This window comes from Adiantum capillus-veneris, chromosome 21 (assembly GCF_014529385.1).
Source record: "Adiantum capillus-veneris isolate H3 chromosome 21, ASM1452938v2, whole genome shotgun sequence".
Lineage (NCBI taxonomy): Eukaryota > Viridiplantae > Streptophyta > Polypodiopsida > Polypodiales > Pteridaceae > Adiantum > Adiantum capillus-veneris.
The window spans coordinates 52,359,309-52,383,814 of NC_140951.1; the positions used below are offsets into that span (position 1 = coordinate 52,359,309).

A 24,506-nucleotide genomic window follows, 5' to 3' on the forward strand; every position below is an offset into this window, starting at 1 on the left:
TACAAAGGTTATGCTTGTGGAAACTCTTAACAAGAAGAAATTATGCACTGTGTATGATTAAAACCCACTTGAATATAAATTTTTAAGAACCTTGGCCTTGAGGTTCCGACCAATCATAAATGGCGTGAATGTGCTATGCGTCATCTTGAAGCTATGAAATAGAAAATATGTGTAACGGCACATCAAATGTTGAAAATGCGTATTAGTGAGGAGACATCAATCTTAAGAAATATCTCTTTGACAACTTGGTGTGTCTGTACTTATTTTGGGGTTGAAGCATGAGGTGGTAGCTAATAAGTGTCTTCTTGGAAAGAGTTTGAAAATGCTCAAAAACCTTTCCTTACAAACATTCTTTGAGTGAAGGTACAAATACCTTTCATGCTCCTTATCCTCGAATCGGGATCACTTCCCATTGAGGTTATGGGCACATAGAGAGTTGTGGAGTACATGATAAAGATGCAACAAATGTCACCACACAAACATCCTAAAATGCATAACAGAGAAGCAGTAAGGTTTGACACACTTGCTTCATGATGCATCACTGCAACACTCATGTATCACCAAATGGAAAAAATATAGAGGCTCGTGATTCGCTCACTTGGGGACTTCACCTCTTAAATATGTTTGGTATCACATGCATTCAAGGTGTATTTAAAAAACCCTCCCATTTACATGACATTTTGAATAAAATAACAATATAAACTTATGATTTTTTCTGAATTTGATTGAAATAACAATTCCTATCAATGTAAAACTATAACTTTTCAAGATAACCTCCTGATGAACTCATGTGATATGCTAACGTACTTTAGGTGGACCCCCTACATTCATGAAAGGGATTGAGTTATTGCATAAATGCTAGCGAGCCTTTCATGGCATAGTTAGTGTATTAATCACAAGAGATTAAAGAGAGAGAGATTGACACTAGTAGAAAGTGGGTTCAAATGCTTGGGATATGCTTGGATACAAAGTGTGTAGCTTAAGCTTCTCTTATAGAGTATAGAGAGAGCATCTCATGAAATAAGCAATAATGTCAGAGAGTAGGCTTCCAAAGTAGAGGGGGTTCCCACTAGTTGGTGGTGCGGATGTGTCACTTACCCCAAGAAGCCTTCCCGTGTGTATCATTGTAGCACCCAAATAGTACAAAGAATGTCCTTCCCTAGAGAATTTAACGTAAGTGTGTAAGATCAAAGTCAAACATCCTCCCCAAATTTTGTCAATTGCGTGTAGGATCAAAACGCTTGTCCTTAGAGAATTTAATAGTAGGGTATAGGCCAAAATACACCTCCCATAGAGAGTGGTGGGCAACTAGGTGGTAGGTCAAATACAATTGGTGCTTCCTTCGACATCAAAGCTCAAAAGGTGAATGCCTACTTCAAATCTTCAAAGTGTTCTATTGTCAAGGTTGACTGCAAAGTGTTTGTCAAATTTGTTGTGGTTGATCCTTCTCCTTCCCTCAAAGTGTGTTATCAAAGTGGTCAAAGTAAATTTTGATGGTGGCATGGCATACAAACCAATATTAGGGCAAATAGTGTGTGCAAGTGAGGATGGTCTTACTCGTGGTAGGGTAATGTGATCCTTTTAAAAGTATTGTCATCTTTACGAAGCCAAATGTGATCATGCCTTGAATGAAGAGTGAATGCAAATTTTGTGCAAGTGTAGAAATGCCTTGTGCAAATGTATGGCATACAAATAAAAAATTCCCAAATCGCAAACAAGCTTGTTATGATGATGGCCAATATCCTTCTTGAAGCATAGATGAATGAGCCCCTAAGGTCTTTAAATCTTTGTCAAAAATCTCTTCAAAGTTGTGGGAGAGACCTTTAGACACTGCCAAGGCTTCAAGGTGTGTCCAAGGGAATGGGCTCTAAAAAAAAAGGCTCGAAGCTGGTGCCAAGGTTGCGAGAGAAGGGGTGCTTAACAAGAGGTGCAAGGCTAGAGTCCATTTGGGGCGGGCGTGGGAAGGAGGCCCTTGAAAGGGATAGGGAGTCGGGAAGCTGGGTGGTTCTTCAGGCATGCCTTCAACTACAGTCCCGAAACGTGCTGAGTGAAGTAAAATGGACGCCGATTCACATCCACCCATGTTGCTTTCCCTAAAATGAGGAGTTGAATCCCCGACCTCAAGGTGTGTCCAAGGGAATGATCTCTAACAAAAAAGGCTCGAAGCTGGTGCCAAGGTTGCGAGAGAAGGGGTGCTTAACAAGAGGCGCAAGGCTAGAGTCCATTTGGGGCGGGCGTGGGAAGGAGGCCCTTGAAAGGGATAGGGAGTCGGGAAGCTGGGTGGTTCTTTAGGCACGCCTCCTCTCTCATGAGAGGCGGCCATGTGTAACCGCCCTTGTGTAGACAAGTGCAAATTAGACCCTCCAATCCGCCCATGTGTGGCCGCCTTTGAGAAGACAAGTCCACTTTTGAATTTGGCCACCGGCCACCGGCCAATTGGCCAAACGACCGGTCGTTTTTCGACCACTTTTCGGCCACCGTCTAGCCATAATATTCCAACGTGAAAATTGCTCGAGAGTGGCCGTTAAAATTTTGGTTTTTGGCGAGTGATTTTTCTTCACGCACGATGGCTTCTCCTCATAATGGGGGCCTTACAAATGTGCATTTTTAATACAAAAAATTACAAGGGGTAAATCAGGCTCCATACTTAACAATTGATGGAAGGCAGGGCGTGCTTGTAAAATCTCTCAAATAATAATATACAAACAACAAATTGAACTACACATACCTTGAGAATTATGAGGAAAGGAGTAGAGCATGAAAAAGGGAGCGGGGAAGAGAGTGAGAATTTTCCACTTGCACGTATTTACTTATAATTTTTTTGAATGCTAAATAATGATTACAAATTGTTCACCGGGACATAAAATGACCATTTGTCATAAAGAGCAATTTAATAATAAAGTATCCATAAACTTGGTATCCTTTTGTAGGTTCCCTATACTTTCACCTATCGCCTAATTTCACCTAAATTAAATACATTTCCATCACATACTTCTTTGTTCGGAAAGCAACTGCCCTTAGTTGCTAAGAATTTGCAAATCATTTTCTTATTCCTGTCATCATCCACACCCTGCATATTCTAATGTCCCATACCATGAGAATAAGTTGTATATGTAATATCTCGATGTATCAAGATATCGTTAGTTACAATAATTGTTCAATAATCAATTTCCATTGACATCAAATCATCGTAAATCAAATCAGAATCCAACTCCTAGTCCAAATCCAAATCACTTTTTTCATATACTCAAGTAACAAAATCACGGTAGGGGAAATGGTGGCTGGCCATCGAAATGTGATATTATAGTCGATGTTGCCTAATGTAGCAAATCGAGACCATTTAATCATGTTGTTTAAATCAGTTAATCTACAAGTGACTTGTTGCAAGAAAACCAATAGTAGAAGAGGGCTTACATTTTCATGGTCAAACCTTGTTCGAAATCATTTGACTCATTTGAAAAATTTCCACAAAGATTCCAAGTTACTGTAACTCATGTATCTAGGTTTACCTGCAATGTATTTCTCAAAGACAAGGCACTAAAGATGAATTCTTAGTAAATTCAACGAAAGGGTTAACTACACATCAATTACATTATGTCGTTGTAAGCCCTTGATCACAAAATTGGTGAGAAGTCTTACTATCCTTTGTAGAGGGGTTGTGTGGCAATAAAAGATAATGAAAGAGTTACATAGATTTGGGGAATGGTTTGCAAACTTCGGCAGATAGCATGTATCTACTGATTTGTGTCAAAGCGGTTCTAAGTTGACACGATAACTCCAAATGAAAAAAAAATATTGTGGTGCTTTATTTAAACAACTCTTAGAAAATCATCCATCCTAAAGATGACTACGCAAGTACATAACCTTATAGGTGGTAAGGAGTTATAAGATTGATAACCAAAGTGTAAAGCTAATTTGTAAAGATTGATTTACCTCATGATGAAATACACAGATGTATAAGGAGTAATGACTACATGTTAAGATATGCCAAAAATAGGGCTCATCATGCAAAAGGTTTGGTATCAAATATTGGCATAGGAGTAAGTAACCTTAGCTTAGCTAGTCATAGTTTGCATGTCATTGTAGCCCCATGTTGGATTTGGATAAGACCTTAACATTAAGAGTAAAGGGGAACTTGATGATGTGTGTTGGAAATACATACAAATCACAAATTCATAGCATGTCTCACATACTTCAAATAGGATTAAAGCTTTCGATGGTCTAATTTGCTATAGACGAAGGTGATATATAAACAACTAAATTTTGGTTAGCATGGGTTGCCTTGACCAACTAATATTGAAGTTTATGAGTGAGAATTCTTTTTCCTTGCCATTGTAGTGATAGTTTTAATTGTTGGACAAATGTGAGTGCCTTACAAGTGTCTTCTTTTCCAACTCTGACATGTCATATACAGTGAATCCTACACCACCATGATCGTGAGTGAGATGTTATTCCCAAAGAGGATCCAACTTGTGTTATTAAATCATTTTAAAGTGAAACATTAGGCTTGAGTCAAGTGAGGGATATAAAGTTCTTTTGTCCATAAATGTTGTCACTCTAAGTGTGTGCATTGTAGATTTATACCCGCTGTTATAATTTTGTATGGGAGTTCTTGACTTATCATCATCGTGGCTATGATCCCTTCTATATTCTTTGTTTTGGTCATGGTTTCCTCATCTTCTTATACCTTCTCTCGAGTTGATGATCACTACTCAGATCTCCGTCATCATCTCTTTTATGCTTTTGGCCATCGTGTCAACTGTTGCGTTTGCTTCTGCTATCAGGTCTATGGCCACCATTGCGTACGTGTTTTTATCAACATAAGACGTTGTTGCATGCATTGTTGACACCCCGTTTTTGTAAATTTGTCCATATGGACATGATGTTGTATGTAAAAAGGATGTGTGGGATTTATTTTTGTGGGGTTTTTAGCTTTCTTTAACAAGCACATGTACATAAAGTGCAAGTCGTTAGTATATTGCCAACTATCACGTTACTGTAAGTACCCGTAGGTGAGTTTTCTGAGCCACAGCTTGTATATAACTTCAACTCATGTACAAACATAAATTTTTCTGGTCAAATATTAGAAATGTTCAAGTCTTGGGTCGTTGTATCTCTTCCATGCTTTTTGATGCATTTTTTTGTCCTCAACTAGCCTTTCCTACGTGTGGTCGCGGCATGGCGGCTTGCTATTCATGCCAATTATGTACATATATTCGAAATTTGTGGTCTTCAAAAAACTTTTACAAAAAATTCAGAGAATTTTATAGGTTTGAATTCATCCCTTTTAAAGTTGTGGTTTGGGAGATATAGTTTGTTTCCTGCTGGGTGTAGGATATGGTAGCCTATAGGCAGTTTGGTGTATGGTAAGTTGTGGAAGCTTGCTTGTTTGTGGTGTGTATACACTTCAAAATTGTGATTTTGAAGAATCATTTGGTGAAGGGGGAAGCTCTTTTTCTCAAGTGCATTGATTGGCATGTGCTGTAATTCCATGCCAGGGCAGGTGCTTCCTACTTTCTATGGTGGTCTGTTGGGTGGGCGTGTGCTTGTAATTACCCAGGGGATCACTTGTCTTTGAGTTGTGGTTTTGTGGGAGTTCATTTGATATGGTTTGTGGTGCTGATATTTGGTCTTGAGTGCTATTGGGAGACATTGCTATAGAGATGCCCTTTGCTCTTGTTTTCCCAACAACGTGACACGAGCAAGGTATCTAGACAAAGCTATGGGAGTAATGAAGATGATCTCATTTTTTGATTATCCTTGAGTTTGGCATGCTATTGTAGATGCTTGTTTTGGCAATGATGATTGGTGTATAAGCATGCAATAGGATTAGATAAATGTAATGCTACAATGTTTGTATTAATGAGAAACATTTATGCAGTTGCTTGGCGACATCAAACGATGATTGGATGAGGAAACTCGGAACCGACCAAGACATAGATAATGGATGGATGTCAGTCAAATTGTTTAACATTTTTGGTGTTGGTGGAGATGATGGGTGGAGAGAGTGAGCACTTGATCGGAGTTGCAGAAAGGGTTAATTGAGAAAAAGAATAGTTACTTTAAAGTCCTTTAAAACCTTAAACAATTTTTTTAAAAAAATAAAATAAAAGCATATCTATTGTTCGAATTTGCAGCTTACTGTGCATGCTATCTTGACACTACCGCTTTTTAGTGGTAGGTTGGTCGATTGCATGCCATTAATACATGAGAGTAGTGTGGTGGTGCCTGCCTTGCAACAATAATGGTTGCATGGTTTGGTAGCTCGAGGCTACAATAGAGGGTGACAACATGGGGAGTAGGTCAATGTGCACGGGATACGTGTGTGCACGCATGTGTGTGTGTGTGTGTGTGTGAGAGAGAGAGAGAGAGAGAGAGAGAGAGAGAGAGAGAGAGAGAGAGAGAGAGAGAGAGAGAGAGAGAGAGATATTTGGTTGATGGTTGAGTGAGATCACAGAGGGAGAGACGAAGAGATGGGTGGTTGTGGTGTGCATGGTGTGGCTATATTGGTTTGATTGGGAGTTGGGTGCTATAGGTTAGCATGCGAGCAATGAGAACAAGAGGGTTAGTAGCCTCTCTTAGCTCGTCTGTGTGTGTTGTAGAAAAACTAAGTGGTGGTGTATGTGAGCCTTGAGACCGCTAGTGTTGATTGAAAAGGCTCGATTGGTGATGGCTTATGGTAGGTGGGTTGCGATCGTCATTGTGTGGTCCATGTTCCCGTACAACATGGCTTTTAATACTACTTGTTGTGGGCACCATTGTGTGGCTCGTATTGCCATACAACATGGCCTATGGTGAGGCTTTTCACCGAGGCCCACCTCGTCAGCTAGATGTGGTCCATGACGGTGGTAGACTGTGAGGTCTTGCAAAAGGTGATTTCGGCAGAGGGTTGTTTACTGTCCATTGGTCGAAAATTCCAACCATTGCAACACAAGCTGTAGTGCTCCAACCAGTTAACAACCTCATGTGGTAGGTCAACCACCTCCTTTGCTAGATCTGCCATATGGCCATTGCCACAATGGGCAATGTAGCAAAAGAAAGGGTGCCTTTGTATGCAAGCATCTTTGTGTTGATTTGTTGAATTAAAAGGAAAACGAAAAAGACTTAGCTTAGGTTGGTTCCCATTAGAGAGAAAAATTGTGATCACCTTTTAGTTCCCCACTCAGAATAGGCCCAACAACCACAACATGCAACCACGCGACCAAGATGATGCTACACATACCGGTCTACTATACCATCTATGTCTACTAGACGATGCTGGAATTGATGAATATGATCATGAACGACACAAGGATTGCTCGATTACATTCATGAAAGCCTAGAATACAACGACTCATTTGCTTCTTCTCCTTTTTAACCACTATTGGGATAGTCCTTTCAACATTAAAGCTTGTCTAATTCTTCTTCTTCCTCTACTCCCTTTTGGATTCAATTTCCACAACCGCAAAATTCCTCCTCTCTTTTGGTGACAAGAGACTCAAGAGATCTCCCAAGGGAGTTAAAGCTTCTCTTCTCCTTTTTAATCTTCTTATTCCTTGTTCTTCTATTGAGCCTTTCCTCTCTATGATGTTCATCCTTTATACTTCTTATATAACATTTTTCTCTTCCTGTCCAAGCGTAACTTGCCATACATGCAAAAACTATTGCTATTATCTCATCTTAGTCATGCATTAACTGCTCCCCAATTACTCAAATCTCTTGAAAACAAAAGAAAGAAAAAGGAACCTTATGGTACAAAAACAAAAAAATTTGATTAGACTTAGCTTTAACGATGTTTTGGTTGTTTGGATCTTCATAACTCTGCATCATCATGTTTTCATGAGTGAAAAAATGCTTTGATACCATTGCTACAAAGACGGAAGGCAAGGCATCCCTACAAAATATCTCAAATAACATACAAACAACAAATCAAACTACACATACCTTGAAAATCATGAGGAAGAGACCACAACACGAGAGAGAGAGAGAGAGAGAGAGAGAGAGAGAGAGAGAGAGAGAGAGAGAGTCGTGCAGGTGTACCTCCTAGTGTGTACACATGCATGGAGAGAGGAGAGGTGAGAGAAGAGAAGAAGGACAGAGCAGTTGGTGCAATCTCTCCCCCATGCAAGAGTGAGCATTTTTCTCTTGCACATATTTACTTATAGATTTCTTTTATACTTAAACATGATTACAAATTTTCCGCGAGGACATAAAATGACCATTACTCATAAAGAGCATTTTAATAAGAAAATATCCATAAATTGGTATCCTTTTGCATATTCCTTGATTTTCCACTTATGTAATAAATACATTTCCATTACAAATTAAGCTAGTGCAGAGGGTTTTTCTCTAACACAGTCACTCAATTGCGTTTGGGAATGCAATGACGAGTGAAAATCAAAGAGAATTATGCCTAAAATGAGAAGAGAATTAGTTAATGTCTCCTACTAATCATAAGCCTCCTAATTAAGAAGGCTAGTGGCTCAATGGTCTTCCAAGAGCATGTCTAAGATTACTTAGTAGAGCTAGTAATTAAGGAGTGGTTTTATTAATTATGTAAAAATGCTAATGCAAGAGATTAAATGCAATCAATTAGACTATCAAGTGGTGATCAAATGAAGGGATCCAACTTATACTTTGAAGCCATGAAGGGTTTAGTATCATACACAAACACACAAGGCCGCCCATCATACTTAAAACACTAGCAAGCTACATAAGAACTCGTGATTTGCCAATTGTAGTTGGTTGGTGGATTGGAGTGGAAATTGCAAGAGCTTGTGGTTGCTTGGCGAGGACATAAAGACGAGGAAGTATGTCCTGTAGCTGCCTTGGCTTAGTGAGTACGACGATCACAATGCAATAAGAAACTTTTCTAACCCTAGCCAATAAAACCGTGCAAAGTCATCTCCCATTTTAGAAGCCAAAAAAGTTAAATTAAAACATAGGCAAGTCCCTTCAAAAGCCAAAAATCTACCCCCTCCATATAGGCGTTGGGCGGGCAAAAAAATAGGACCAAAAGGTACATAAATATGTGCCACCCAGACTCCAGTAGAAGTGTGCTTGCAATGCCGAGCAAAACCGAGGACTTGAGCAGCATACAGGCCGACGTCGCCTCCTTCGTGTCCAGCCTCGGATTTTCTGCAGCTTCTGGGGAAGGCGATGGTTTTTATGATGCCGATTTTCGGAAAAAAGGTCGTATATCTGACAATAAGCCGCCAAAGACACCAAAAACCTTCACTACAGACAAGCCATGGTCTTCTTCCGAGCTTATGGAGGCGAAGAAGAAAGCTAAGGCTTCAAGTACTGCATTAGAGGCAAGTGCGAAGCCTGAGAAAGCCGGGTCCAAGCAGACTTCTCGAATTGGGCTTACAGCCAAGCAAAAGCATGGAGAGAAAGAAGCCAATGGAGAGAGAAAGGAAGAGGTGGCCAAAGCAGGAAAGCTCGGAGATTCCAAGCATCCTTTTTCCAAGAAGGAGACTCGAGAGAAAGCAAGGGATGGTTTTATGAAGAAAAAAGGAGCAGAGAAGAGAGATAGTTCCTTTGACAATGGTTTATTGAAGAAGCGCAAGGCAGACAATGCCAAGATAAATGAGTCTGTCTTGAAAAAGAAGCTCAAACAAGATGACCGGACTCATAAGGACCATACAATCAAGGGGGACTCTACAAAAGGAGGTTCAAAGTCTCTATCAAGGATCATGTCCCTTTTGAAGTCTGGACCTTGGTATGAAGCCTCACCAGCATCCATCAAAATGGTCAGCAGAAATGCAGCTGTTGGTGGGGCAGATCAGACTGATGGGGATTTAGCATGGAGTGCTTTAGCAGCGAAAGTGCAGAAGAAAGGAGAAGAATTGATGGAAAAGGTTGCTGCAGAGTATGAGAAGTCCCGTGGGAAAGACAGTGATATGCGGTGGCTTATGATGGCTCGCAAGACGGGGACAACAGCTGACAAAGTGGCAGCCTTTACTGTCCTCTTACAAGACAATGCAATTGCCAACCTCAGATCACTAGATTCTCTTCTAGGTTTGTGCCCACAACTTCTCTAAAACCAAGTTCACATACAATATGTTTAACAGATGTTGTGTATGCAAGTTAGTGGCAGTTTCATAACAAGTGATTTAGTTACTTTATGTTACTGTATTAAAAGTGCAGTGGAGATGGGAGCATGACAAAATTTTGATTGAGCTGAAGGTTACTTTCTCTCTTTTATATGGTGGGACTTATGGAAGTACAATCAAAGTGTCAAATCATTTTTAATACATTGATGCAAGTTTTGGTGAAAAGGGCTATTTAGATTGCCAAAGCTTCAGTAGTATGTGTCCATGTTATTCTAGATTCTAGAAGCTGCCTTGCCAACGATTGGCCAGGCTGAAATATCATAGTCGCAACCCAACACGTGGATGCAATGTCTAGAGGATATTATCAAACGGTTTGCTGCTAAAGAGGGTAAGAATGTCAGAGAGTGGGGTCCTCGACTTCTCTACCTTCACGAGGACGTTAAGTCGCGGACTTAACGTCTAGGTGACGGGGCCATCGGAAAGGGAATATTCCATATGAGAGGAAATTCCGAACTGTGTTAGAATTGTGCACAAGGATGAGCAAGCACTTGAATGAAGATGGGTTCAGAGGAAACTTTGAGAAAATATAATTGCTTTCTGAGAAAGCAAGTTGCTTTTCGTGAAAGCAGATGCTTTCCCGCTAGGAGGTCTATGTCTGCATTGCATTCGTGCATGTTGTTGCATCCAGGGACGCCTGGGAAGTGCTGTGCAAGCATGGTTTTCAACTTATAAGGCTTTATTGAGTTTTTGGGCAAGTTCATAACCATTTTTTAAACAAAGGCTGCTATTAAGTGGGCAGGCCCTCAATTAAAATAGGCCAAATTGGTCGCACTAGACTTTTTTCCAGAAGCTCGTTAACTTGCTTAAAAATTTTCTCTTGTTGAGCAAGACTTACCTTGTTAGGGGGTCGATTAGGAGGAGAGTACGCAAAACAAGATCAATACGGTGATCTTCCAGATGTTCCTGAGGTAGCGTGTCCGGAAGGGTGTCCGCGAAACAATCCTTATACCTTTCAATAAATAAAAACGTTTAATTTTCAAAGTAGGTCCTTTTCCCATGCGAAAATCAAGTAAAAACGCACTTCTTTATTTTCTTCTTAATGGAGATATGGCTTACAATAGGGAATAGCCAATCCCCAACAACAACAGAAATTTTAATGTGCTTGCCCTCATGCTCAAAAGCGAGGGTCTTTCCACATAATTTGGGACCTGTTACATGTGGCAGTGCTGAGTGTCCTCATCGTCTGTCGCAGCTCGGACATGTTGAGAAGGGAGTATTAACTACTAACGCCTTGGAATGAAGGGGCCCTAAATAATTTTGATTTTTGTGATGGTTATCTCTGCTTTGAAAAGTAAGGTTGACAAACCATGGCTATGCTATCCTCAAGAGCAGCATGGTCGTCCGCGTGCACGCGGATGATTAGCGAGATTCACAACCAGTGAATGACGTGCTCCAGAATCTTGCAAGCAAGAATTGCACTTTGTCTGCAATAAAGGTCTCTCTCTCTCTCTCTCTCTCTCCTCTTGTACTCACCAATCCGAAGATTGAGTTGTCCCTGCACGGGAGTTATATTGATAGTCAACCCCTCGAATGTCGATTCGGATGTGACTTGAGTTCCAAGCTGAGCCGGTGTGAGGACCAAGCGTTCTACAGTATCCAATGAGATAAAGTTGTCCGTTGATCCAGGATCATAAAGAATCGATACCCGTTGATTATTCACAAATCCCCAACCCTTTAAAAGCTGGCGCTTCCCTTTTTCCGTTTTCGAATTCCCTTGAAAATCAGGAATAGAATTCAAGCTTGGTGGAGCAGGTTCCTTCTTCGCTTTTTCTTTCTTTGAAGATGCTTGTTCTTGCGGTTGCTGCCGAACAAGACAGTCGATCTTCAAAGTTCATGTGTCCTTTCTCACCACAGTAAAAACACCTTCCTTGCTCTTTGAAGGTTTGAACTTGGTTTGGGCATGAGATACTTGAGCCGTTTTCCGGTACCCTCTCACTTCTTAGGCTAATCCGAGTCGTGAAGTGAACGCTTTTCGCCTTGGTTGCCATGGTCGTCGTAAATCGCTCTTTGCCTTGCACGGTACATGCCATCTAGGGGTACCACTGGAATGTCCTCCATCATCCGTTGAAGGGTATCATGGGGATAAACCTTCATGCTCTTTCGAAGCAGTGGTTGAAGGCCTCCTCCGAATTTCTCCATCTTTTCCTCATCGGAAACCTTCACAAAAGGCGTAACTTTCAGAAGAACCAACAAATACCCATTAACATAAGCAGTGACTCGTTCCTTTTGAGCGAGCCAGTCCATTCCTTCCGGGTGTCCTTCTCAAAGTTGAGCAGTCATAAAATTCAAATTTGAACTAAGCCCACGTTTTGGTTTGTGTACCTTCCAAAATCTTGGTCGATCATTAATTGCTTGCCGTCTCCTTGAGATACATCCCAACATGATGCAACTTGGATTTTTCAGTAAAGCTTTTGTTGGCAAAAGCAACTTCAAACTGTCTGATAAAAGACAAGTGTCTCGGAGATGTCTCTTCGTCCTGCGTAACTGTCTAACTTGACCTCCTTGTCACGAGATTTTAAAACCCACAACTTGTGGTGTCGCTTGCAGTTATCCTTCTTAAATTTGAGCTTCTCCTTAGTATTTCGTAGGAGAATAGAAGGCAGTCTCTTCTTGGAAAAGGCCTAGATACTGTATGAGAAGTGAAAGTAGTAGTAATCAGGAGAGTATGATGGAGAAGAGATAGAGACATCCTTGCTTTCATTTAGGAGAGAGACTTCTTTTTCCTGGCCCTTGCTCTTGGAAAGTCATTTGTTCCGATTGAGAGATCTCTTGTGCGCTTCGGCACATCTTTCTGCGTTTTCCTCTTGCACATTGTTACCACCGGTAGGATTTTTCTAACGCCCATGGGCATCTATTCCTTGCGGCTTCTTCATTCCGTCCAAAACCTTCTGGACGGCCGGCAGCCTGAGAAGTTGCTGCAATTCTGCAAGTTGAACTCGTACTTGCTAAAGTTTGTCCTCCCGTGGCTCGTCATGGCTCTTCCTGTTTCTTCCTAAAATCGTCGTCCTTTGCAGAAAAAGAGAGGCGACTGAGCTCTGATACCACTGTCACAAACGGGAGCGCACAAAAAAAATTAATAGGCTAAAAATAAATGGAATTAAACGGGAACGAGATAAGGGAGAAGATCAACACAGTATTGAGGACCAGAAGATAGGCTGGTCTCCCCTCAAAAGAATCTTTATTAGGGAGAATCTTTTTACAAACACAAGAACCAGAGAAACCCCTCCATTCTAGATCATAGACTTGATGATCTGTTCCTTTGCATTCAAAATTTGAGAGGCAAAAACTCTTCTCATGTCCTTCCTATCCATACTCAGAGCATGGAAGCTCAACAAATCGGTCCAAATTACGTTTTCGAAATCTCCGAGCGTAGGTTGAAGGCTCCTTGCTCACTTCTTCGAGATGGAGTGCCTGCACAACACAAACAACATAGCAAAAGACTCACAAAAACTCATGACCACAATTCACATGTCGCTCTTGGCACGGAAAGCAACCTTCCTCCACGAGGCGGTCTTGAGCACTTGCAGTTTCCCGTCGGTGGAGCCTCTTCTTCAAAATCAGCGTTTTAGAGAGAGGAGAGAGAAAGCTTACGCTATTTTCAGCCATAAGGGAGGGCGCTGCTTTATTTATGCCTTGTTTATTTAAGTGAGTTGTCCAATATTAAGTGGGCAGCCAGCCACTTTTAAAAATAATGTGAACCTGTTCAAAAACTCAATAAAAACACAGTGAGCTGAAAACCGATGCTACACAACACTTCCTAGGTATCCTTGGATGCAACCTCATGCAAAGATGCAATGCAAACATAGCGAGAAAATATCTACTTTTCCGGAAAGCACTGAAAAATTTTCTATTTTTTGAAAAAAGCTTCTCAAAAAACCCATCTTTATTCTTGTGCCTGCGTCTTTACGCGTATTCCTTACCAAGTTCGGAATTCTTCCCATTCCAATAAAATATTCCCTATCCGATGCTACCGTCACCCATCATGTCACGCATCAGGAATATCCACCTCTCAGTCTCTTCCACCGAACTAACGGTACAACCCCTACACGAATGAATAAAAAAGGAGACATTGCATGGCATGTTCTGATCAACTACAAATTTGTGGATGCATGAAAAAAATTAGTCCATGTCAAGTAGAAGAGAATAGGAGTGGGACACTAAAGTGTCTTAAAGGTAGGGCATTGCAGAATAATGAATGTAGCATTTGTTGTATGATGTATTGATATTGAATAAATAAAGCACGGGTAAGCTCAACCTTCCATTTCAAAGAGCTCATCAAAGAAAATATTCTGTCACCTTGGTCATGACTCATTTATCTATAGACCTAGACAAATCCAAGGAGTGCCCAGATTCACCTTTCAAGGAAAATTCAAAATATAGTCTGGCGGTAGTCATCCACTTAACAATATAACAATCAGCTCCACCTCATATTTTACTAATCCTAAACTCTTGTAAATGAAACTTGTCACTACTATTTGAAGCCTTAATTGGATATCTCAAGGACTTCAAGAAGATTTTTGACAAAAATTAAAAACAGAGTATCAAGGATTATTGAGAGATGGAAGAAGGGTGTTAACACCCATTCACATAGACAAGATTGTCCTCAAGCAACACTGCTTCAAATTGTTGTTGTTTCCCATAACAGCCTATCCTTCAAATTGTGATGCATCAGGAATATCCATCACCTAGTCCTTTCCTACCGAACTTGCGGTACAATCTCCTTTACGATGCTCTATGTCACCCATCCTACGACGCATAAGAGATGTCCGTTCCCGGATGGTTGAATACTTCTTCCGGATGCTTAAGTTCACGAGGAACTTGGTTCTTGAGGTTTTCTTTTGCTTGCAAATCGCGTTGGAGAAGGATCTTCTCTTCACCCGAGTTCTACTCCTTTCTGCAGGCGCACCCCTTGGCGGCCTTGCGCTCACACCAAGGTTGCTTTTTCCCACCTCACGTCGATTGGCCGGCGGCTAAGTGCATGGTCCGCTCTCAATGAGTGAAAAGAGACACAAGGGGAGGCTGGACAAGCCCTTCTTTCTTGAGATTCCTGTCACTCTTCAACAAAACACGATTAGGAATCGACACGCCCAAGCGAACTTGGGTTCGTGCGACTGCAACAAGCAAAAAAAATCCTTGTGGTTCTTTGTGGTTCTTTTCTTGAGTAGTACAGAACACTTCCAAAGCTCTGATACCAATGTAAGGTGAAGCGGAATGAATGTTGTATTTTCTCAAGATTAGTGATCTATATTTGCTCAAGGTTCCCTTTAGTTCTTAGGGAAGGAGAGAGCCTTCCGTCTTATGGAGAGTGCTATGATCATGAACAAAGTGAGTGGATATTGTGCGTGCAAGTGTATGAGACTGAGAGAAGGAGAGAAAAGAGATACGACACCCGAGAGGTTGTAAAACCCTCCTCCGAAGGCCCCACTCTCGTCGGCGAGAGTGGTCTACTTTTGATTGCACAAAGGTGTACAATGATGATGCATGGACTGGTGCAAACGGGGACTATGTCGATGACGACGATGATGACTCTAGGGCTGAACTCGATGCTCTTCTATCTGCTGTCCACAAAGGGGTAATGGCTGAGAATCTGGACCACTTTGGGGGGCTGGAAATGACTGGTTTGCTGCTGTTTTTATGGCTGAAAATGACCCGCTTGTCGAGGCTCGTATGATGATGAAAAACGTTGAAGTTCTTGCACTATCTGGCTGCGTTTTTAGGGCTACTGTTGTAGGCTGAAAACGCTGAAAATTGCAGGTATTAGGCTGCGTTTCCAATGCTGAAAAACGCTGCCTTTTGGCAGGTTTGCTAGCGTTAGTAAAACACTGAATTGGCTGCCTTTGGTAGGGGAGAAACGCCAAGCAGAGAAGCTTGAGGGCGATGGCTGCAGGTGAGGAAAATGCCAAGGGGGAGAGAGGCTTGATGTCGATCCCAAAACGCTGATGGGCTGAAGGGGGTGGGTCTCACCAAGGGAGGCTTGGAGAGGGTCTTGTTGAGAGAGGGGAAGCACCTGCTGCTTGGGGGCCTGTTGTGCTCCTTTCTCATCTGCCCTATTGTGCTAACTTGGGTTTGCTTATATATGAACTTACCCAATTTGCCCTACTTAGTTCCCAACAAAAGTCACTTAATAAATAAGTGAAAAATGTTAAAAATAGGGAAAAATAGGATAAAGTCACTTGAAAAATCCCCAAACTGACTCTGATGGAATCTGATGGAAATGCTTATGCTTATGCGGTGTGCAACCTGAGAATATGCATCTACACTAAGTGACTGGGCATGCACGGTCTACGAATAGACTCACAAAAGTGCCATATCACTTCTAATCTAAACTGACTGGATTGACGGGAACCTGCTATGGTGTAGCTTGTCCATGGACACATAGGGTTGGATGTGTCACGCGACAGATATAGAGAGAATTAGAGAGAGAGCGAGAGATAGAGAGAGTGAGAAGATTGACACAATACTGGGGACAAAAGATGGGTTGGTCCCCCCCCCCACGTAATAGTATCTTTCTTACTGAGGAGAAGTCTATACAAGCACCTGAACCGAACGTATTAGCACGCTTGTTCTAGAATCAAACTCGATGGTTCCTGGAAGCCTCAGCTTCCTATTCCTAGTGCAAAACCCTATTCCAAGGAACTTCCGTTCCTTATTCCGAATTCTCGCCTTTGGATTTCATCTTCCAGACTCAGGGCATGGTATCCCTGCAACTCTTTTCTGACTCTGTTCCTAGAGTCTTCTTCTTGTAGAACAACTGTGCTTTCTTGGACACAAAGTCCTTTCCTTGGGAATCTCAATTTTTGGATCACAGCTCAAGAGACTACCTCTCTCCGATGTGTGGATTTACTCCCAAACTCAGGGTACGAAACCCTTGGGCTAATCTGGCTCTAGTTCCTCAGAGCGCTTTTCTCTTGCAGAGGCTTATGCTGTCCTCTGCTCCTACTCCCTCACGAAGAGGAAGTACACCTGCAATCAAATACTCAGAGATCATAACATGAAAAGCATTACCTCCAAAGTCTCGAAGCTCGAAATGCAACTCGGTTCTCGGAAAGCAATTCTCCGGAAGAGATCTCTGCATGGAGAATCCTCTCTTCCAATCCTACATACAGAAGAGGTGTGTCTCGGGTTCCTTCTGGTAAATCAGCCCTGTCCTCGTTGTTTATGGGCTGAAAACAGAGAAAAACAGCAGCTTGTCACGATGGATTCGATCTTCGAAGGCGCTTCTTCACGATGGTACCCGCCTACATGGTCTTGGCGACATTTGGTACATTCGAAGCAGCCATGAGACTGGCCGGCAACCTCATCTTCACCGCTGAAATTCTGCAGCAGCATTCCTTTTCTACAAGTGCTGGTTGTTTTCTCATCCTGAGAGTGAGGGAGGCTTCGCCTCTTATTGCTCCCGGTGGCGAAGAATAGGGGAGGGAGAGGGGCGCTAGAGAGAGGGAGAGAGAGATTGCTGATGTTCACCCAGAAAGAGAGAAGAAGATCGTACGTTCTGCTTTTATGCAACGCTGGTTTTTTGGCCTATTTCAATTGAGGGCTTGCCCACTTATTAAGTGGGCAGGCGGCCTTTGTTTAAAAAATGGTATGAACCTGCCCAAAAACTCAATAAAACCTTATAAGTTGAAAACCATGCTTACACAACACTTCCCAGGCGTCCTTGGATGCAACCACATGCATGAATGCAATGTAGACATAGACTTCCTCGCGGGAAAGCATCTGCTTTCGCGAAAAGCAACTTGCTTTCTCAGAAAGCAAGTGTATTTTCTCAAAGTTTCCTCTGAACCGATCTTCATTCAAGTGCTTGCTGAGTTGCTCATCCTTGTGCAGAATTCTAACACAGTTTGGAATTTCCTCTCGTATGGAATATTCCCTTTTTGATGCCCCCGTCACCCACCCTGCGACGCATCAGGAATATCCATCATTTAGTCCTTTTCTACCAAACTTGTGGTACTATCTCCTTTGTGATGCTCTGTCACCCATCCTACGACGCATCAAAGATGTCCGTTCCCGGATGGTCGAATACTTCTTCCCGATGCTCCCTGTCACCCATCCGGTGTGACACATCAGAAGTACTTGTTCATGGTGGCCTTACAGATTTTCCCGTTCACAGTGCTCCTGTCATTACTCTGAATGATGCACTAGAAATACCTGTACTCGGATGTCTCCAATGAGAAAAACCCTCTCACTTAAAATTTCAATAATTGATTTATAATTATTTTTCTTGTCAGATAAAGCCGATTTAGCAACACCCTACACCTACACTTTTAGTACTGGATGGAGCTAGCTAGATCCACAAATTTGATGTCCTCCCTGAGCATATAGCTAGGCATCTATTGGCCCCTAGAGTGAGAGCTCATCCCTCCACCATCCCATATATTTCTCAGTTTTTAGTACTTTCTCAATAGCCAGAGGAATATGCCCATGTACATCTATTTGTCTGATAGGCCCATTTTGACCTCCAAATAGACTTCAATGAAGCTTTCTTTCTTTACATTACTTCTTGTTTATTTTTAGTCATTTTGGCAAACCTTGTTTTGGTGCTTGGTTTTTGTCAAAGAAATCTTCTTTTATTTTCAACCAGTTTGTGTTGAATGCAGGAATGGTCACGTCTAAAGGTGGAAAGAGGCACGCTGCAATGGGCATTGATGCACTGAAGGAGCTTTTTGTGACAAGGTTAAGTTCAGCCAAACAAATTGGCCTTGTAGTGTCCACTGTCTTTTGGTTATTTCCACTTAAGCTAATTATTTATCAAACTTTAATGCTGTGTACATCGATCTTGAAATGTATTCCCTAATTCTGTGTTTACCCACATCTCCGGAACCATGACAGAAACTCTGCGTGTAGACCTTTGTATATATATGCTTGTATATGTGTTGGTATGTGTTTGTGTGGCTCATTTGCTGATAACTAGTTCTGTACCGCCTATTGGGCACTGATGGTAATAATGGGGACGCCATTGTATTGTTGAGGCCACACTGTTCGTGAGGAAGTGTTTGGTTATTTTGTCTTGAAGGTGACTTCCATTCGTTTGTAAATTGCAATTTCCTATTCAGGTGAATTTGGACTTTTCCTGGATTCGTCTAGGTAAATATATGAAAGCCTTGCAACTTTGAAGCCATGGCTTCTATAGAAGGTTAATGTCATTGTGCACATACAGAATAGGTTAATTATGTCAGTATATATTCCATTGGAGAAATTTGAAATCGATCACATTGAGGCTTCAACTCTTGCATTTTGGTACCTCCACAAATGTGGACACTCATTCAATTTGGCTCGTCCCCAATAAGTATCCTTTTTGGTGCATGAACACGTCTTTGTGCTTGGAATCAATCTGATTGCTCACGTATTCACATGGTTTTTGGTCTTCTTATTGATTAAGAAGATTTGCTTTTGGGGATGGCCATTCTAACATAGGTTGTTGTGTATGTTAGTCTGCTGCCAGATCGAAAGCTTAAGTTCTTGATGCAGCAGCCTCTAGACGCACAACTACAGGATACCCAGGAAGCGGACGGGGTTTTGTTTTTATGGTATTGGGAGGATTGCTTGAAACAAAGGTAATAGAATGTGTCCCTTCCAACCCCCTCCTCCTCCTCTTCTCCTTTCTCTTTCATCCAACCACAACCGCCCCCCCCCCCCCCTCGCTCTCAACACACTCACGCATAAGAGTGCACACATTCATGCACTAGCTTCTCTTCCTGCTTTTCTAGCTTTTCAGGTCATTGTTGAGTTATTATAATTCATGGCCTGCGATTTTTCCATACTTTTCGTAATAAGGGACTAGATATGTGAACTGATAGTGTTCTATGTTTGAGTTTGTAATTGTTCTATGCTTGAAATTCGAGTTTGTATATCGTTGAGTGTTCGAGTTTGTTTGAAAGAGTTTCTTGATGAATTATTCCAGATAATTCGAACGTATAAGGAGAGCTAAAGTTGTGTGTGTGTGATGAGTGTTACAGAATTCGTTCACCCACAAACAGATGCTTGCTTTTAATGTATTAGAAGCATCCAGACCATCAGCATTATATTATGGACAGGTAAGAGGAAATATTTCTCAGCTAGACTAAGACTAGGAACAATTGGAATGGAAAAAAAGAAAGACATTGGAGGCGGTGTTGCCGAACTGATCGCACGAAGGAGAACACACGGTGCTTCCATGCTGAATTTTCAGCCTATACACGTGATTTTCTGGAGGAATAAACAAATTCCTGTGAAGGGGCCACTCCTAATCTTCTCCCACTATCTAATCTGTCTCTCTCAATCTTTCAAGCTATCCATATTTTTACATATCTAATATGGTATCTCTCTCTCTCTCTCTCTCTCTCTCTTATGTGTGTGTGTGTGTGAGAGAGAGAGAGATGCGAACCCTAAACCTGTGCAGTCTGCAGCCTTCCACCTCGCGAGTCCCAACCTGCCCTCAGGTGCCCCCGCATGTGTGCGTGTGCTGCGTGTAGGCATTCCTGCTCCCGATCTTGGGCTTCTGCTGCTGCACGACAGTCTGCAGCTCGGTTCTTGTCAGCCAGCTGTGTGTGTGTGTATGCGTGCGTAGGTGTGAGAGTGTGTGTTTGGGTGTTGTTGCGCTGCGTGCAAGTCCACAGCTCTGAGTCGGGACTGTCGTACGTCTGCTCTGTCCCTGCGACCTTTCAGCTCTGTGAAACCTGCACAAGCGAGGAGTTCAGTTTTCTGCTCGACAATAGACTCCTGTACAGGTTTTGTCTGACAGTGTTTTGCAGCTTCAGAGAGTTAGTTCTTCAGAAAGTTAGTAGTGGAATTTGCCGTGTCTTTTGTACGGTCTCTACTTGGAAGAGTGTTGAGCTGAACGTACAGTGAGTTGTGGTTTTATGCAGAGGAATTTTATAAAAAAAAAGGTCTTACAAAAAAAAGTGTGTAGCTTTTAGTTCGGCTAACCAAAAAAGAGTGTATGGGTGTGTGTGAGCTTCACATGGATTCGACTGATCAGTGTATATACAAGCACCGGAAAGCCATGGAAAGTTCGGTTATGGATGCTTTAAGCCTTATCAAAGAATGTTTGCATGAGGACTTCGAGGATGCACGTCAAGCCTGGGAAGTGCGCACTCTTGTATAGGAGCTTATGGATCCTGTTGCTCAATATGCACTTAACTCGGTGATTCTTTTTTTCCCGGTAGAATGCCTACGGCTTCAGGATGTAGGCCAATGGGTTGATTTCCTACTCAAACAGCAAGGAGTCCGAGGGGTTTACTTTGGCGCACGAGGCTTCTATGAAGTCTTGCTGGCCGACATGGATGCTCGGGATGCTTTGCTTGAAATGTCTCCTCTTTTCTTCAATACGCAGATGACTCATGTGCTGCCTTGGGCTCTCACCAAGGACTATCAGAGCTTCATTCGTCACAAGTGTCTCGTCTGGCTTGAAATGGTAGACTTTCCTCGCACTTGACGTCACTTTCTTCCCTTGTTGGCTGCCTAGTAAGTTATTTGCCCTCCTAAGGTGGATGCAAACACATTGTTTTTGTATTCTGTGGGACACGGATATTCCCACACCAGCAGGTATTTCGATTGATTCTGGGGATGTTGTGGTTGGAAAGCGTCCATTTAAACTTAAATGGGGCAAATTTGCAAATTCTTGCTTCCGCTGTGGCAAATTTGGTCATATGCAGTCCAAATATTCGGAACCAAATCTCCCTACCCCTCACCTCCGAAATCTTCTACTGAGGTTCAAAACAAAGGTGTTTCAACCTCCTCCCCAACAATTGGGGTGAATAAAGGCAAAGGGAAACAATTACAGTTGTCTGCACTTTCTACTTCTCCAAATATTAAAGATAAAGCAAAAGAACAGGTTTCAACCTCTCAAACTTGGATAGTGCCCAAGAGAACCGCTTTAGTCGCTAAAACCCGTATTCTAGCATTTTCTCGTAATTTTGTGCCCCCTTTGAAGAATGTTGCTCAGAAAAAACTCCCTTGTAATAACAACACTCCTTTGGTTGAAGCTTGGGACAAGGTTGTTCACTCTTACAAGGAAGTTGTTACAGGTGAAGCCTCTTCATCGCGAGGTGCCCTAATTTTCAATCATCCCGGTCCCGGTCTTAACCCACCTTCTCAAGTACCTATAGTTGGGGAGGATGTGTCGATGGGCACTGGTGTCTGAGTTTTCTCTTTTTCTCATTTCCTCACCCACTGTATATACCATATAGTTCTTTGAATTGCATCTCCTATAATGTGCGTGGGTTATGCAATCACGACAAGTGGCAGCTTACCTGACACTATGTACATACATGTAAAGCGGACATTGTGGTTCTTCAAGAGCATAACCAACATCAATTTGCAGGATAGACTTCTTACTTTGCGGGCTACTGGATAGCTTATGCAGGATCATCTGGCTATTCTAGAGTGCTTATGCTTGTTCGACATGAGCTCTTCCCGACCTTGGTCTTCAATGACCCGGCTGGGAGATGGATGGTCATCCAATGTATTGTTAATAGGGAAGTTTTCGAATTTGGAGGATTATATGCATACACAGCTTCTGCAGATAGGACACGGTTGTGAAGTGCTATCTCCTCTTATTGTTGGCGTTCTAATGCATTTCTCTGTGGGGATTTTAATAATGCACCAAACCTTGCAGATAATACTACTGGGCATTCTCACATGCTGCATTTGGAAATCGGCAATCATGGGTTATGTTGACATGTAATGGGCTTGTTTTTGCATGCGGCTGATTTGCTCAATCTACGTATCGCGCTCGACTGAATTGCTCTTATCTTTTTCACATGCAACAGTACGATGACTTTGTATGCGAGATGAGGATTGATTATGCTATGTGTCTCTCGGATCATTTTTCCTTATGTTTGAAACTTCATTTTGGCTCTTTTGATGTCACTGACTGCCTACCCATGAAGAGACTTTTGCATGTCAATAATGCTCATCTCAAACATGAGCTTTTTCGCGCTATGATTATGGATATCATCCCGCCTTTGATTTCTCAGATGTATGTTGATATGGACATAGCCTGGTTTTGCTTTGTTATGCGTGTTCAATGTGTTATCCAAGATTATAGTAGGGATTATTTGTCACAATTAAGGGAACAAGTTAAACAGGCAAAGGATACTTGTAGCATATTAATGCACTTGGCTAATCATTCTTCTCTTATTGACACTCAAATGACTAAGTTGCTTTCTGCTCGCACTATGTTACGGTACAATGATGAGAGGAAATTGGCCAAATGGCAGACTCGAGCTCGCCAACAGGCTTTTGCAGATAAAGGATGTGCTTCTAAACAATTCTTCCAGCATTGGCATCACTCCAGGCAGTCTCAAGCTATATGGAGAGTTAAATTACCGTCAGGGGAGTGGACCTCCACTTTACTGGAGCTAGCACTAACCCTACACTCTCATTATGGCAAGATTTTTGTAGCCCCTTCTTCTCCCACAAGAGAAGCTCGCCAAGCGCGCCACATGTGTAGAATTCTCTCATTGGCGGCCTATTACACTCATATGCCTGTGGTATATAAATTAATGGCAAAAATGCTTGTTAACCGACTCTAGTGCTTTCTGCATGAAGGCTTACATCAATCTCAATACGGCTTCGTTCCACGACGTCAAATTACTGATAACCTCGTAAATGTCATCATTGGTATGGAATATGCAAACTACACTCAACAGGATGTCTTGGTTATGCAGGTTGACATTGAAAAGGCATTTGATAATGTTTCTTTGGAATTACATTGCGGATACCATGCAATACTTGGGATTTGGGCCTAGGCTATCCCGTATTGTGCTTTTCTTGTATGCACACAACACTTCTACAGGCTTTTTGGATGGATCTCTCATAGAATCTTGGCCTTTGGGACGGTCGACAAGGCGGGGATGTCCTCTTAGTGCTTTGCTTTATGCGATCGCTACGCACCCCTTGTTTATGTATTTGGATTCCTTGACTTCCACTGGTAGATTACATGGCCTGACATTACCTTCTGGACGGCATTTTGCTGGTCAGGCCTATGCGGATGACTCTTTATTTATGCCTTGCAATCACTATGATGATGTACAATAAATTATGCATACTCTTCACTTGTTTGGATTGACAGTAGGTCTCAAAGTTAACTTTAGTATATCCAAGCTATTGCCTCTGAAAGAATGTGACTGGCATAAGATATTGTGGTCCGGGGAGATTATTCCTCCACATGTTGTGGTTCGCCATCTGGGTTATCCGCTAGGTTGGAATGTATCGGTTATGCAAAAACTGGATTCGGTGCTCCAACGTCTGCATTCCAAGTTAACTTATTGGAAACTGTCCACTTGGCCACTACATGTGCGTCTCAGGATTGTCCAATGCATTCTTGTGGCTTATGTGCAGTTTTAATTGCCTTTGCTATCTTGGTCTCAGTTGCGCTTGCAGTCCCTCATGTCCAGTATTTTAGAGCATTTTTGGCGGACCTCGTCTAGC

The 24,506-nt window shown here is 42.1% G+C and overlaps 1 protein-coding gene across 1 annotated transcript in view; it reads left to right on the forward strand.

Annotated features, from left to right (window-relative positions):
- The first annotated feature begins 9,017 nt into the window (after window positions 1-9,017).
- Window positions 9,018-24,506, forward strand: part of EDA25 (CCAAT-binding factor) — a 92,015-nt gene continuing 76,526 nt past the window's right edge. Inside the window, exons 1-3 of the mRNA XM_086493483.1 lie at window positions 9,018-9,999; window positions 18,692-18,767; window positions 19,526-19,648. Of these exons, the coding sequence (XP_086349609.1) occupies window positions 9,045-9,999; window positions 18,692-18,767; window positions 19,526-19,648 (1,154 nt within the window). The 5' untranslated portion in view covers window positions 9,018-9,044. The remainder of the gene's footprint in view (window positions 10,000-18,691; window positions 18,768-19,525; window positions 19,649-24,506) is intronic.